Below are 13675 nucleotides of genomic sequence, written 5' to 3'. Positions count from 1 at the left end.
ATGAAGATGATAACAAGGGCGCGACATGCGCCTCGGCGGTGCGCTCAACACCATAGGTCAGTTGAGGGTACTACAGTGGAACTGCTGTTCTATATTCTCAGCCTCAACCGACTTACATTACTTTTGCAATAATTTTAATCTTGATATTATAACTCTCCAAGAAACTTGGCTTACACCAGATAAATATTTTTGATCTTGCAGGTTTTCATTCTTTTCGATTTGATCGCCTATCACGTGGTGGTTGTTTAATGATCCTTGTATAAAGTAAATTATGCCATAAGGCGAAAATTTCTTTCAGAATGTTAGACTCGGATTGTGAAATAATTGCAGTAGACTTTGTCTCCCCGGATACCACCCTTTTTCAATTATAGATTGTTACTTCCCCTCTGGTGTGCAAAGAACGTGTTTTCTTTACAGTGTTTAGGTGGCATGTAGAAAGGAACTTGTACTCACAGGAGACTTTAATTCACGTCATTTGTCTTGGGGTATAAGGACAGATTCTTGTGGTAGGCGACTGTGGGAATGGACTATTGATCACAACCTCTCGTTTCTGAATAAAGGTCATGTAACATTTGTCCGAGGCCAGACTTGCTCAGTATTGGATTTAACGTTTTGCTCCAATGCAATCAAGGTTTTGTGATAGGCTGTTCTGGATTCGGCAACTAACAGCGACCATCTTCATGTAGTTTTTGATATTACTTGTCCAACAATAACTTTAGATCAACCAAAACGCGCATACATCAACCATAGCAAATTTCAAGCCTGCCTCCGTTCTGCCATTTCCAAGGAGACAGGAAATGTTGTTGTTTTGAAGATGGGTTTTCATCATCTACTCATACCCAAACGAGGGGAGTACCGCAAGGCTCAGTGCTTTCCCCGGTGCTATTTAATTTACTAATGAGCACCATTCCACGTAAACAGGATATAACAGCTTATGTTTATGCAGACGATATCGCAAATATTTGCAATGGCAGATAACATTCAGACCTTACATGAACGGCTGCAGACTTACCTTAATATATTGGAGAGCTGGCTCAATGGCACCTGCTTTCTACTTAATCCAAGTAAATGTGCCCTCCTTGTTTTCCCACTGCAACACCCTGTGAACATCTCTCTGTCTTACTATCACGAGGATATACCACAGGTGGAATCTGTTAAATACCTTGGAGTAATTTATCACACAGCGCTTAACTGGTGACCTCATATAGAATATATCGCCGGAAAAGGTGTGCACGCCATTGGCATATTACGTAGACTAAGCAACTACCGCATAGGTATGAGAAGAGACACATTGGTAATGATATATCGCATGTACGTTCGTCACATTTTGAAATTTGGTTGTGTACTTTTCTCTGGAGTTCCAGCTTACAAGTTGTGGCCTCTAATTCTTCTGGAAAGAGAAGCTTTGCGCTTATGCCTTGGCCTTCCCAAAACAGTTGCCGACAATGTGTTGTATCTCGAATAGAGGGTCCCTCCGCTTTCTTGCAGAATTCGCTTTCTCACTGTTCAGACATTCTTAAGAGTCTATGAGTCACCATTACGACATTCAGAAACAGCCTTTATTTCCACCCCGGAATCATTTTTTGGTGCTAGATGGCGGTGATTTCACACCCCACAAATTATATTTGTGCAAAATTTACTGGAGCCTCTAAACGTACGTATAAGCGACATCATGCCGAGTCGTGATAATTTAGCTCCGGTGGAAATTCAATTTGACGACATTTTTCCTAATAATGCCAAATTACTTCCCCATAATATTTTGCATGGTTTACAACAAGATACCTGCGCAGTATTACAACAAACGTTATTATTGCAACAGACGCATCGCCATATGACGAAAAGTGAGGGGTTGGTATTTTCAGCCCGATTTTAGACTGAATTTATTCCCTTCGACTACCCGACTTCATACCCGGTTTTGTGGCTGAATTTCTGGCAGTAGTGCTCGCCTTACGCAAGTTAGATACAGCAATCACATCAGCTGTCATAATAACAGATTCCCCACCTCTCTGTGCGGCACTTTCTGTTGGTGCTGATAATCAAGTAACAAAGGCGTTCCGTGCACTAGTACTGCGCATTAGAGAAAAGTACAATTAGTTTGGGTGCCTGGACATAAAGGTTTATTTCTAAATGCAATAGCCGATTCCTTAGCTAAGTCGTCAATCAGCAAACCGATTCTACCACACTGTCCATCATCCGCTTATGTGACTGCTGCTCGATTCCGCAGACGTACATTTATGCAAGTCTTTAAAGGTTCAGCACTAACAAACTCTACAGAATATCGCCATTTATTATATCCCTGGCGAAGAGACTTTTGCCGCACTCGAAAACAAGAAGTAGCTATCACAAGGCTGGGTTGTCGGGTGCCGAATCTAAATTTCTATAAACACAGGTCTGCTCAGGCACCTTCGCCACTGTGCGCGTTCTGTGATAAACTGGGAACAATAGATCATTTCTTTTTGACCTGCAGGCGGTTTAACACATTACGAAAATTCCGTTTAGAAATACCTTTACGTGGTATGGGTATGGACTTATCTGTGCCTGTCATTTTGCCTTTTGGAGCTTTCATTTCTGTCTTCTCTAATGTCGCAGTATGCGCGGCCGTCCGGGACTATATTGACGAAACTAATAGGTTGACTAATTAACCAGTTCCAATATACTAACATGTCAACACAATTATTTATATACGTATAAAATGAGATTATTGTTCTGTTCCAAGAATAAATTCGTTTATGTAAATATTTGTATGCATTACATTAAGCACCACACTTTCCTAGGCTATCGATAATCTTTCTGTTATACCTCCATTATTTCAAATCTGAACAGTAATTTTTAAAACCACTCGATTCTTGGTCAATCCCCCATGGTGGGTATGCGCCACTATCAATGGGTGAACAACAACAACAACAATAAACAAGTAAGTAAACAAGCAAGCAAGCAAGCCACAAGTGGCTCCGAGGTACGGCGAGGAGCCGAATACTCCGAGGACATCCAACGAGAGATTAATAGCGAATAGAAAAGGCTACGATGGCTTCGAGATGACCCCGCAGCGATGGAAGGCTTACGCCGACAACGATGCGCGCGTGTCTCTCGTGTAATCGAACCTCTCTGCGCTGAGACTCAACGCAGAATCAACCAAGCTATGGCGGGGAGTCTGAGGCTCCAAGTGTGGACAACGTAAGAATAGTAGGGATTGGGGAAGGCAGTGGCAGCTGCGAGAAGAGCCCGCAGCCAAAGAAGGCTTAAGCCAGCCATGAAATATCGGGCTGGTGTCTGTGACTGTCGGTGGTTTAACTAGAATATTGGTAACTTTCTGCGCTGAGAAAGAACGTAGAAACAGCCTAGTATAAGCTGGATAAAGCCTAGAAATGACCGAAGGTTAACATAGACAAAACGAAATTAGCCTTGACAATCATCCAGTTTCACTGTTTGAAAGCTTGCGCATCTTTGAGGAAGCTTTGCCTATTTATTTCCATCATTGCTTTCATTAAAGTTTAACAATAATAAGGAAGATTTAGAGAAATGATTCAAGCGCTATATCTACAAAAGGAGGTAATTTTATGAGGCAGATTTAGTTGTGTTGCGGCTGGCTATGTATTGTAATGAAGAGAATGATTTTATCAGTAACAGCGTCACTTATTTTGTGGAGTGACACCGTGTTTAAGTGATCGGTATTTATAGTAAGGCACTGCGTGGTTTGCAGAAGTCATTTTAAGTTCTTTCTATTAATTTGAATTGGTTAACTCAGGGGTTATTTTAGTGAGGCAGTTGACGTTCATCTATGAACCCACGTAATGCGTTCATGTATACATCTCGGAACTGTTGGGAACACTTTTCATAGTGAACGTCGATGTCTTAATAAAATTTTCTTGAAACACGGACCTTATCGATGATCAAGCTTATGTATGTAACGCCATAGTTTGGAAGTGAACAGCCACACATTCTGCGCAATTTATGTGTAATCCGAAGGGGGTGAAATTACACGATGGCCCATTTTAGCAAAGAATACCACGTATACGAAAGTAGAAATTTTGAGAAAGCTTGGTAAACAATACATGAATATTGTCACGGGGTCATTACGTCGACGAAGGCAGAGACGACTTGTCCAAAATGAAACTGTTTATTAGGCTGAACGTGAGGCCGGTAAACAGAAAGTCAGATTGCACCGATACACACTGGCACAGAGTGTCAGCAGTGAACAGAGCATCAGCCGTCGATAACCAAGTGATGACGGGTGTAGGCATTTATACATGTGCCATCGAATATTCCAGCGCTATCGCTAGCGGCCACGCAAGTACCAGAAGAATCTGTTTTTCCTGTTGTGGGCTTAATCGCATCGAAAGATTCTTGAATTGTATAGATGGTTCTTGAGTGAATCGGCGTGGTTGTGCAACGCTGCCTCTATATACGCGTGCAATGGCGCGATAACAAAACTTAACAAAGGAGTGTGGCAATACCATGTAAGAAGTAAATTCAATGATAGGGTTCTATTCATAAAACATATTGAATGCATTTTAAGAACCCCCAGCATTGCATATTTATTAGCTTCAAGCTCCTATTTTTGGAATGGTAACATCTGGAAATATTTGCAAGATATGTTTCTGGTCCTAAAGAGAAATCGCTGTATCTCACAAAAATATTTTGTTCGTCTTTGCAAGTCTTTGAATACTTGGCGCAAGGGTTGTCATGGAAACAAAACTTCTATAAATAGAGACTATGCTTTCTAGAAGTGTTTTTGGATTCCTATTTCTACTAACTTCGGTGAGTGCATACGGCTTTATACGGCGCACTTGCCAAGTGCAGTGCGATCGTGTTCTTTTCGAGCAGCAGTTTCCTTCTACGGTTCTTATTGTGTCTCGGCTTCTCCGTTCTTTACGCGGGATAATGGCCAACTATACTCGACGACAACTTTTCTTGGCACTCAAGGGAAATCTGTGGAGTTTAATCACGTGCATCCTACCACCAGTGAAGGCAGTTCCTAAGTAGCGCACGTATTTTAAGGTGAAATACAAATGTTTTCCCTTGCCCCACCGCGGTGGTCTAGTGGCTAAGGTTGTGGTGTCCTCACCTGAGAGACAGTTACTGCGCCACTTAACCCCACCATTCACCCTCTTTCAATTCAAGAATCTCTTCTTTACTTGGCTGCTGGCTCGCAGGTCACGGGATCGAATTCCAGCTGCGGCGGCTGCGTTTTTGATGGAAGTGAAAATGCTGTAGGCCCGGGCATGTGCTCAGATTTGGGTGCACGTTAAAGAGCTTCAGGTGGTTGAAATTTCCGGAGCCCTCCACTATGGCGTTTCTTATAATCATATGGTGGTTTCGGGATGTTCAACCACACATACCAATCAATCAATCAATCAATCAATCAATCAATCAATCAATCAATCAATCAATCAATCAATCATCAAATGTTCTTCCTTTGTTTTCCACGCGGAGATATTCGAGACAAGATGCATGCACCTCACACTTGTAAAATATTCGTATTTATTTTATTTTATCGGTTGTGACTTCACGTTTTTGAACGCGTGAAAAAGTCCCGCCTTTTTACGTGCACCTCAAATGGTAAGTGGCGTCTGCGCCTACATGTAACGCTGATTGTGCCTCCCGTCACTTTACACACCATTACGAGACGCGTGACAAAACGGACTACTACGCGTAGTGCTATACATCTACAGAAGCTCCGCCTCCATAGCTTCCCCTTCAGTGCCAAGAAGAGTTGTCGCCAACTATAGCTCGGTTGTTTCTCATCGGTTGACTACGTGAGCACCTGGCATCACAAGCTGCTACAGTGGCTGGGCGGACACACGTTACCTGACAAAAGCCGTGTCTGCAGGGCTGCGCCGCACACGGATCCAAAACAGGGGGCAACGCCGGTACTGGCTGAGGCTGAGAAGGGCCAACTCCGGGGTCGCCTTGGTGCAGACAGCCGCTTGGTCCAACTCCGTTGCCCACGTAGCCCGGTGGACAGCGGCACTCGTGAAATGTGCCCGAGCGAACTGCGAATTGATGCTACTATGAACGAATGTCACGCTAGAGCCTAGTGTGTATAGCGGTTGTCTAAGATGGCGTTAGCTGTGGCTATCTTGAACGTTTCTAATTTTGTTCAGGTATTGAGACACCTATGGGCGATGCAGTTGCTCATGACCGACAAAATAAATGAGCTCTCCTTCTGACATATTTAATCCCATTTCAATAAAGGTCAGTGGAAGTCTCCACTGAGCCCTTTCACTGTATCACTGCTTCAAAGAATCGTGCGCAGTAACTAACAGCGATCGGTTTGGAGCGCAACGCTACAAGGAAATCAGCGTGAATTTACCAACAAGAAACCTTCTTAGTTGCCAAAAATTTAACCTAGTGTGGGGATCGAGCCCGAGACCAGCGTCTTACCGTGTTACTCGAGCTAACTAGAAAGCTGGCAAGTGGCAGTGCGTGTTAGTGTCACCTAAATTCATCAACACCATCAATTAAAATTTATTGTCACCAGAATTTCGATTAAAGCATAACAGTCTCATGAAAAGTGGAGAAAAATGCGGAGAGTCCGCTTACACTGTAGCATGTGCTCCCCTAATGTTTTTAATTTGAACGGCATGCGGGCCTTTGCCCAAACATGCGTCGTCTTGTGTGGCTCGCCGCATGCGTTTGTTGTAGTGTGCGCGATTTTTTGGGGCCCTTTTAGCAGCATGCGTATTTTAGCCACATGCATGTTTTTTCTTCGACAATTTGATGGGGTTTGCCCACTTTATGTGGCAGATACGCGGTTTTGTCAGCGGACACCTATATTCGTTATGGATGCGTTGCACCTTGGGCGCTAGGCTTCTCGGCGTCTCCTGTCATCGTGATGTGTCATGTAGTCATGATTCATCATAACAAAAAAAGTTGTGCATCACACTGAGTGCATCCCTTTACTCGCCACCGATTCACCAAGCATGATGAAGGCGACACTGAGCCCGAGAAGTAGTCGACGACGTTAGTGGAGCAGAGACACCCTGGCCTACTATGTGCCCCGTTTCACGCTTGCCACCACTACTATCTCACCGAAGAAGTCTCTCTAAGAACACTACATGCTTCGCTCCTGCCTAGATTTTACGTTGGTTGAGCTGCGAAACGAAACGAAAAACCCCGCGCTGAATGAACGGCGACCAGAAAGAATGACACATGAGCTCACACGAGCTCATTGTGTGTCGTTTTTTGTGGTGCCCGTCTCTTAAGCGCTGTTTTTTTTTTGCTTTTGTTATGCAGTACCAACAGACCCAACGTCGTTCACTATAAGGCTGCAAAATCGACTTGTTATCGGGCAAATTAAAGCCCAGCAATGGGTATGCAGGTGTACCACAGTTGCAGAAGGATTTGTCCTCCTTGAGAATTTTGGGGTCGCGATTAATAAAAAGGCTTTATTAGAAGCTTTCTTCCCGGAAAATCTATGCTGCGTTCTTTTGTAGCTTCGCACGTTTTACGGATGGCTAAAACTTCTGGATTTGAATAACTTTACCATGACTGCACACGTACGATTAGTTTGCCCTCGTCAGCATCACCATAGAGCTCGATCGTTTCTTGTATACGTTCAATACATGCGAACAAAATCAATTATGGTTAGGCTTTTCTCGTTCAGATGTTTATTGTTTGTTTTTCGGCAACAAGAGAGGTTGCCCATGAGCTATGGCAAAAGGCAACATTTAAAGTCACCTGACTAGGCCCCTTGCCCCAGGCAGCACAATCACACAAGCAGCAGTTTAATACAAAACGCAAATATCTTGGAAACTCTAATTCAAAACCTTATACAAACTTATGTCCAACTATACTACAATATCAGGCAAACCATACACAGTTTGTATTCATTTCTGGAACCTGTAGTCAAACTCTGTAAGCATGATTATGTGTAATAAAATACCTTTTGTTACACACAAACAAAAGAGTTTTTACAGAGATTCAACAAAAAGCATTTTTAATAAAAAGCACAAAAGCACACTCGCACACAATAATAGAGCTACAAAACAGTAGACAGAATAACATGACATTATTGCTAAACAGAAGCTGTTTATTTTTTTTCCGGAAGGTTGGCAAAGAAGAGCAGCTGTGCATCACATCAAGTAGAGAAGGGTACATATTTAAAAGAGCTGGTACTGCCATTGGAGCAGTTGTATGCCGTATCCTGTCCTAGTCTGATTTTTTTTTAAATGCAGTGTGTCTGAGACTATAATGCGGATCAGCATTAAAGTATAATGATAAAATTATTTCTGGGTCTGATTTCAAGTTCAAGAAGGCTGTTTCGGCTAGGCGTTAATTATATATGTCCCTAATACAATATGTAGCTATATTTAAAATAGGAAAAAACTTGTTGTCGACTTGATAAAATGTGAATGAATCGTAAACTACGTTTTTGCATTAGATAAAGAACATGAATGTTTATGTCTATATGGTATGTTTTTTTGTCAACTCACTTACCGATGCATGTGGCTATGGGACTGCAGCCTCCATTATTGACGTTGCAAGCACCAACGTAATTACAGCTGACACCGTCACCAACGTATCCTGTGTATAAGCATAAAAACGCCCATGGTAGGTTTGACAGCAAAAGCAGAACTATAACTCAAAACTAAGAACAGCATAAAAAGGAGGTTGCATTGTTCTAGTTAGCAATAGTGAAAGAACAACTCGATATCAAGCTACGACTGAGACCTAGAAGAAAAGAAATACTGAGAATCGAGTGGTATAACTAAAGGCGAGCACGAATGTTAACCAGATGCATGTGCAGTTCGCTACACAGTAACTCCTGAAAGTTATCGGAGTTAAAAGTGACAGTTGGTAAAGTGAAGCATTATTTGAAAATTGTGCTATTTTTGTTTCTTTGTGTAACGCCCTGGGAAGTTCAATAGGCGTTATCAAAAGAAGAAGATGGATCTGCAGGGCCGTTATCTCGCGTCACTAAAATAAGAGAAAACTCTGAAAACCACAACATATAAATGAAACAAATATTGAAGACTAGAAGAACAGAGGTGGTGTAATTTGCAGTTTTTCACTAAAGTGTATACGATAAAGAAAAGTCAGACGTCGAGAAGCAGGTAGCGTGAATTGGCGTTGATTGAAGTGGGAAGAAATGAAAATCAAATGGGAATGACGGAGCATTTAGTGAGTAACTGAAGGAAGGGTGGGAGCAGCAGTGGAAGTGGTGGTGAACTGTGGGAATAGTGACTAGTGAGAGTGGTGGGACTAGTGGCACCATCCTAGGTCATACACCGGGGCAGGATTTACCCACTGTTTGTGGGTAAACCTTGCCCCAGTTTTATGTTTGACGACCTACGATGGTCGTCAAACATAAAAGCATCGACCAAGCACCGCTTTGCGGATAAATGTGAATTAACGTGGATGAAAAAAAACAACTAGGTGTGAATGATGAAAGGATGTGGCAACTGAACCGACAATCTTCCTATAAAACGAGTGATGTCCAAACAGCTGAGCTACGGGGGCCATCTTTTCCTCGTATCACATACATGGTATACGCGTAGAAGAAAGGTTCACACTGCACTGACCTGTAGGGCAGGGACCGCAGAAGCGGGAGCCGAGAGTGTTGTAGCAGTCTACGCGGGGATTCTGGGAACAACCACCATTGTTGAAGAGACACTCGTCGATATCCGAGCAGGTGTAGCCATCTCCTGAATAACCTGAAAAATAGATCACAGAGAATCGCGCATATGTGGAGCATTTGAAATTACAAGAGCAATTGAAAGATCACATTAAATGCACCGCTGTTACTCAATTCACTTTTACATATACATTTTTGTATAAGGGCATACGGGAGTTTCAAGCTAAGCTGAAGTGTACAGTGACAGGCATAATGTATAATATGATGCCGCTGTTCCTGTGCGATCCACGCTTCGCTACCAGAATATGAGAGTTTCACGTGAATGAAAGGTTAAAAACACACACTCAAGCGTGGGTATTTATAGTTGGTTTCTAATAACGTCATGAAATTGTTAGTGTGTGATCAAAGTTATGATACTCTTGAAGCAAATACCAAATTGCATTATTTTATTTTTTATTATTTGCAATTATTACAAACTGCAGACCACATTGTGGTCTTTGCAGGACGGGCATACATTGTTTTATACTCAGCTAAACATATATCGATACAAAAAAGTATACACATACATTCATTTATGTACACATTAAAAGGAATGTAACAAAATTATTAGACAACGTTCATAAATGATATCCATAAAGGTACATGTCATGCAGGTTGTCACAGGTTCTAGGCTGTCTGCAGAGAATTTCAGATGGTCCGTGGGAAAAAGGAAAACTTGTACGTGTCTGTTCCGGCATAGATGGGTGTTAGTGAATAAGAGCGATGGTGCCGTGTTTCCCTTGTGGAAAGAGACTGACATAAAGTGAGGGGTCGAGGTTGGACTTGTGGTTAATAAGTTTATGCGAAAAATCAAAGTGGTACTTCTGTCTTCTCAGTTGAAGAGAAGGAATGTCATTAGCCAACATTAGTTGGGACGGCGAGTCTGAACGTTTGTATTTAGTACAAATAAAACGAACCACTTTTCTTTGTATTTTCTGAAGTTTGTTGAGTTTAGTATTTGGATCCCACGCAACGCAGGCATATTCTAGTTTCGGACGAGTGTAGGTTAGGTAAGTGATAACTCAACATTCGAAAAAGAATTTCTAAGTGTGCGTCGCAGATAAGCTAGTTTGCGCAAAGCAGTGAAACACGTGTTTTCGATTTGAAGGTTCCAAGCGAAATTGTCGGTGAAGGTTGCTCCAAGGCATTTATAATTCTTGAATAGAACAAACGCCATTTTGTACACGTATTTGAGGAAATATTAAGCAAAATTTAAGCAAAAGGAGACTGTTTTATTTATTTATTACAATAGAAAGATATGTTGTTCAGGTTGGTGTCTAGTTTCCTTTGATCTTCAACAGACCTAATTATACGAAACAGAACACCATCTACGAACAGTCTTACTTGAGTACCAAGTGGGTCGATGGTGGTGATGTCATTATTATATAAAAGAAAAGGCAATGGACTCTAGACACTGCCTTGGGGAACACTTGAGGTGACTAGCAGATAGCCCGAGCTGTGCCCATCAATTGTAACGTAGTGTTCACGGTTAGTCAAATAGTCTGCGATCCAAGAAATTAACATCTGGGGAAGATTTATGGTTCTTAGATTTAGAAATAACTTTTTGCAGATCGCTCTGTCAAAGGCTTTACTAAAATCCAAATTCACAGCATCAATTTCGCCGTTTACATCGAAATACTTAGCAAATGAGTCTGTTACGTCAACTAATTGTGTGATAGTTGAGCAACCTTTCTTAAAGCTGTGCTGACAGGTGTTTAGTACCCAGTTTTTTTTTCTAAGAATTCAGCCATGCGAATTGCGATTGCGTGCTCAAACATTTTGCAGCATGATGACGTCAATGATATGTGGTGGTAGTTCTGTATTAACGATTGATTGCCTTTGTTAAAAACTGGGACAACTTGAGCCATCCTCCAGTCATTAGGTATTTTTGCACTTCACAAAGATTCTCTGAATAGCACAATCAAGAATTTAGCAACAGTTTCCGCATGTCGCATAAGAAAAAAATTTGGGATGTTGTCAGGACCAGAAGTTGTTTCGATTTTCAAATTTCGCAGCATAGACAGAATTTGCATAAAGTTCGCCTCATGTGGTTGAAACACACCAGAGTCTAAACATACTCCGGGGGATAATCCTGGACTTGAATTAGTGAACACGCTATGAAAGTAGTCATTGAAAGTTTGTGCGATGGTGTTTAGGTCGGTAATGACTGCACCATTAATTGGGATTTCCGTGACATACCTCTTGCTTTCGCAGAGGTATTCCCGAAACTTATTCGATGCACTTTTTATGAAGTTGGGCCATATATTTCGATTCACATACAGCACATACCAGTTTTTCTTGTGATTTACTGATAATAACTGTGCGCACGGGCTTCCTCTTCATTCGTTGAATTTTGCGCTTCAGTTGTAATATACCACACGTCATCCAAGGCGTACTTTTGTATCTATGCAATCTATCAATGCAAGTGTATCTATGCTATGTTTGCACATTGTGGTAAAGATTGGCTACAATGTGCACACTTCACCGCCACTCTCAGCGAACTCTGTGAGCCAGGTTTCCATGCAGTCAACGATGCTGGCTTCATCGGCGCTCGAGTAATATTTAATCGATATGGTTTTGGAAATTTTGTTAAGAGCAGCCTTAGCAATAAGCACACAGACCACAACAAGAAAAAAATCTGACAAACCATCTTCAACTGACTCAATATGATAAGAAAATGCACGGTTTAAGAATACCACATCTAATACAGAAGAGGACGACCCTTGCACACGTGTAGGCTCACTAACTACTTGAATGAAATCATATGTCGGCATAATGTCGAAAATAATGCAAGCGTTTTGATCATTTTTATTATAAAGCTAACTTTCATAAAGATCACTGTTATCTAAAAGTGATATAAGACATAATAAAGCGAATATTGAGAAGTTCTGGAAAAAGTAAGCTGTGAACATGTAGGTAAAAATATGCCACATCTGAGGATGCCGGTATAATGCAAAATTATGTACTGCCTTTCATTCGATGTGCCGGTAACGAGCCAATCGCGTGTGATATAAATTTAGATAGAAGGTTCTGCAAAAAGATGTTGGAAAATATTTATATTGAGGTAGGAAGATTTTTTAGCTTTTTTCATGCTCATGGGAAGCAAAATTCAGCGTAAAATAAATGGTGGAAGCCTTGTCTTCAGCGAAGCATCATAGAATAGCTTTATTTTAACTTTTGTTATTAACGATGTAAAATAACCCGTTTATTATAATTCAAGAGCCAAAGTAGCGAAGATTTTGCTTACAAGTGCTGCTTCCTTATCATCATGCTATAGCCAGGGTCTGTACAATCACTCTCAAATATTCGTTTAATTGCAATGGCTAAAGAATAGATGGACCAACTAGAATTTGCCACTAAAAACGGTTCTACGCCACAACTTCGTTTTTTTTGTGTGTGTGAATAGCAGGGCAAAAATTTTAGTACATAATTTTAAGGCTATTTCCATAGGTAAAACCGATGGCTGATATTGTCTTACCCCCGCAAATGATACTTCATTTGTAGCTGTCCGTAAAATGTGGCTGCTAATACGTTTATTTGCACCAGCTCTAGCTATAGCGTCACATTGCAGTAGTTCTTTGAGAGAACTGTTGCACCAACATGCATGCATGTGAACTACCCAGAAACGTGTACGACATAACAAAGTGTAACTGCGCTTAAGTCCGACGATTACTTTTCAGCCACATGGTTTACAAACGCGTCTATATGACGTCCAGCCTCAATTTTGTGCTTCACCTGTAGGGTGCACAAAAACGACCGCATACGCATTTCCGGAGTTATTTTAAAAGAACTTCATGCTTCATTAACGTTGTTTTGTCTTGAATCATATTCTGCTTTTATGATGTTGCTTCGTCATCATGTGACCTTAGCTTGTAATGACATCTATAATGTATTGTCACAATGTACCCATCTGTCCTGCAAAAATCACGTGCGCCAAGAGGTTGGTGTGCAAGGTAACGCAAAGTGTTTCAAACGTGTCAATATTTTCTGTCAAATTTTCGTCAACCAAGCGGCTTTGTTTAAATGAAGTAATCCTAATAATAAGAATTATGTTATTTA

At 41.4% G+C, this 13675-nt stretch overlaps 1 protein-coding gene across 2 annotated transcripts in view; it reads right to left on the bottom strand.

The window, feature by feature from the left end:
* The window catches only part of LOC119172937 (cubilin), a 284534-nt gene that overhangs the window by 197833 nt on the left and 73026 nt on the right, over nucleotides 1-13675 (bottom strand). For both annotated transcript variants that reach the window (XM_075893824.1, XM_075893825.1), the window contains exons 11-13: nucleotides 9525-9656; nucleotides 8440-8526; nucleotides 5809-5993 (exon numbers count right to left, since the gene is read on the bottom strand). In XM_075893824.1, the coding sequence (XP_075749939.1) occupies nucleotides 5809-5993; nucleotides 8440-8526; nucleotides 9525-9656 (404 nt within the window). The remainder of the gene's footprint in view (nucleotides 1-5808; nucleotides 5994-8439; nucleotides 8527-9524; nucleotides 9657-13675) is intronic.

The sequence above is a fragment of the Rhipicephalus microplus genome, chromosome 4 (genome assembly GCF_043290135.1).
Source record: "Rhipicephalus microplus isolate Deutch F79 chromosome 4, USDA_Rmic, whole genome shotgun sequence".
NCBI lineage: Eukaryota > Metazoa > Arthropoda > Arachnida > Ixodida > Ixodidae > Rhipicephalus > Rhipicephalus microplus.
Note: the sequence above shows the minus strand (reverse complement) of the source record. Positions and strands in the feature narration are given on the sequence as shown.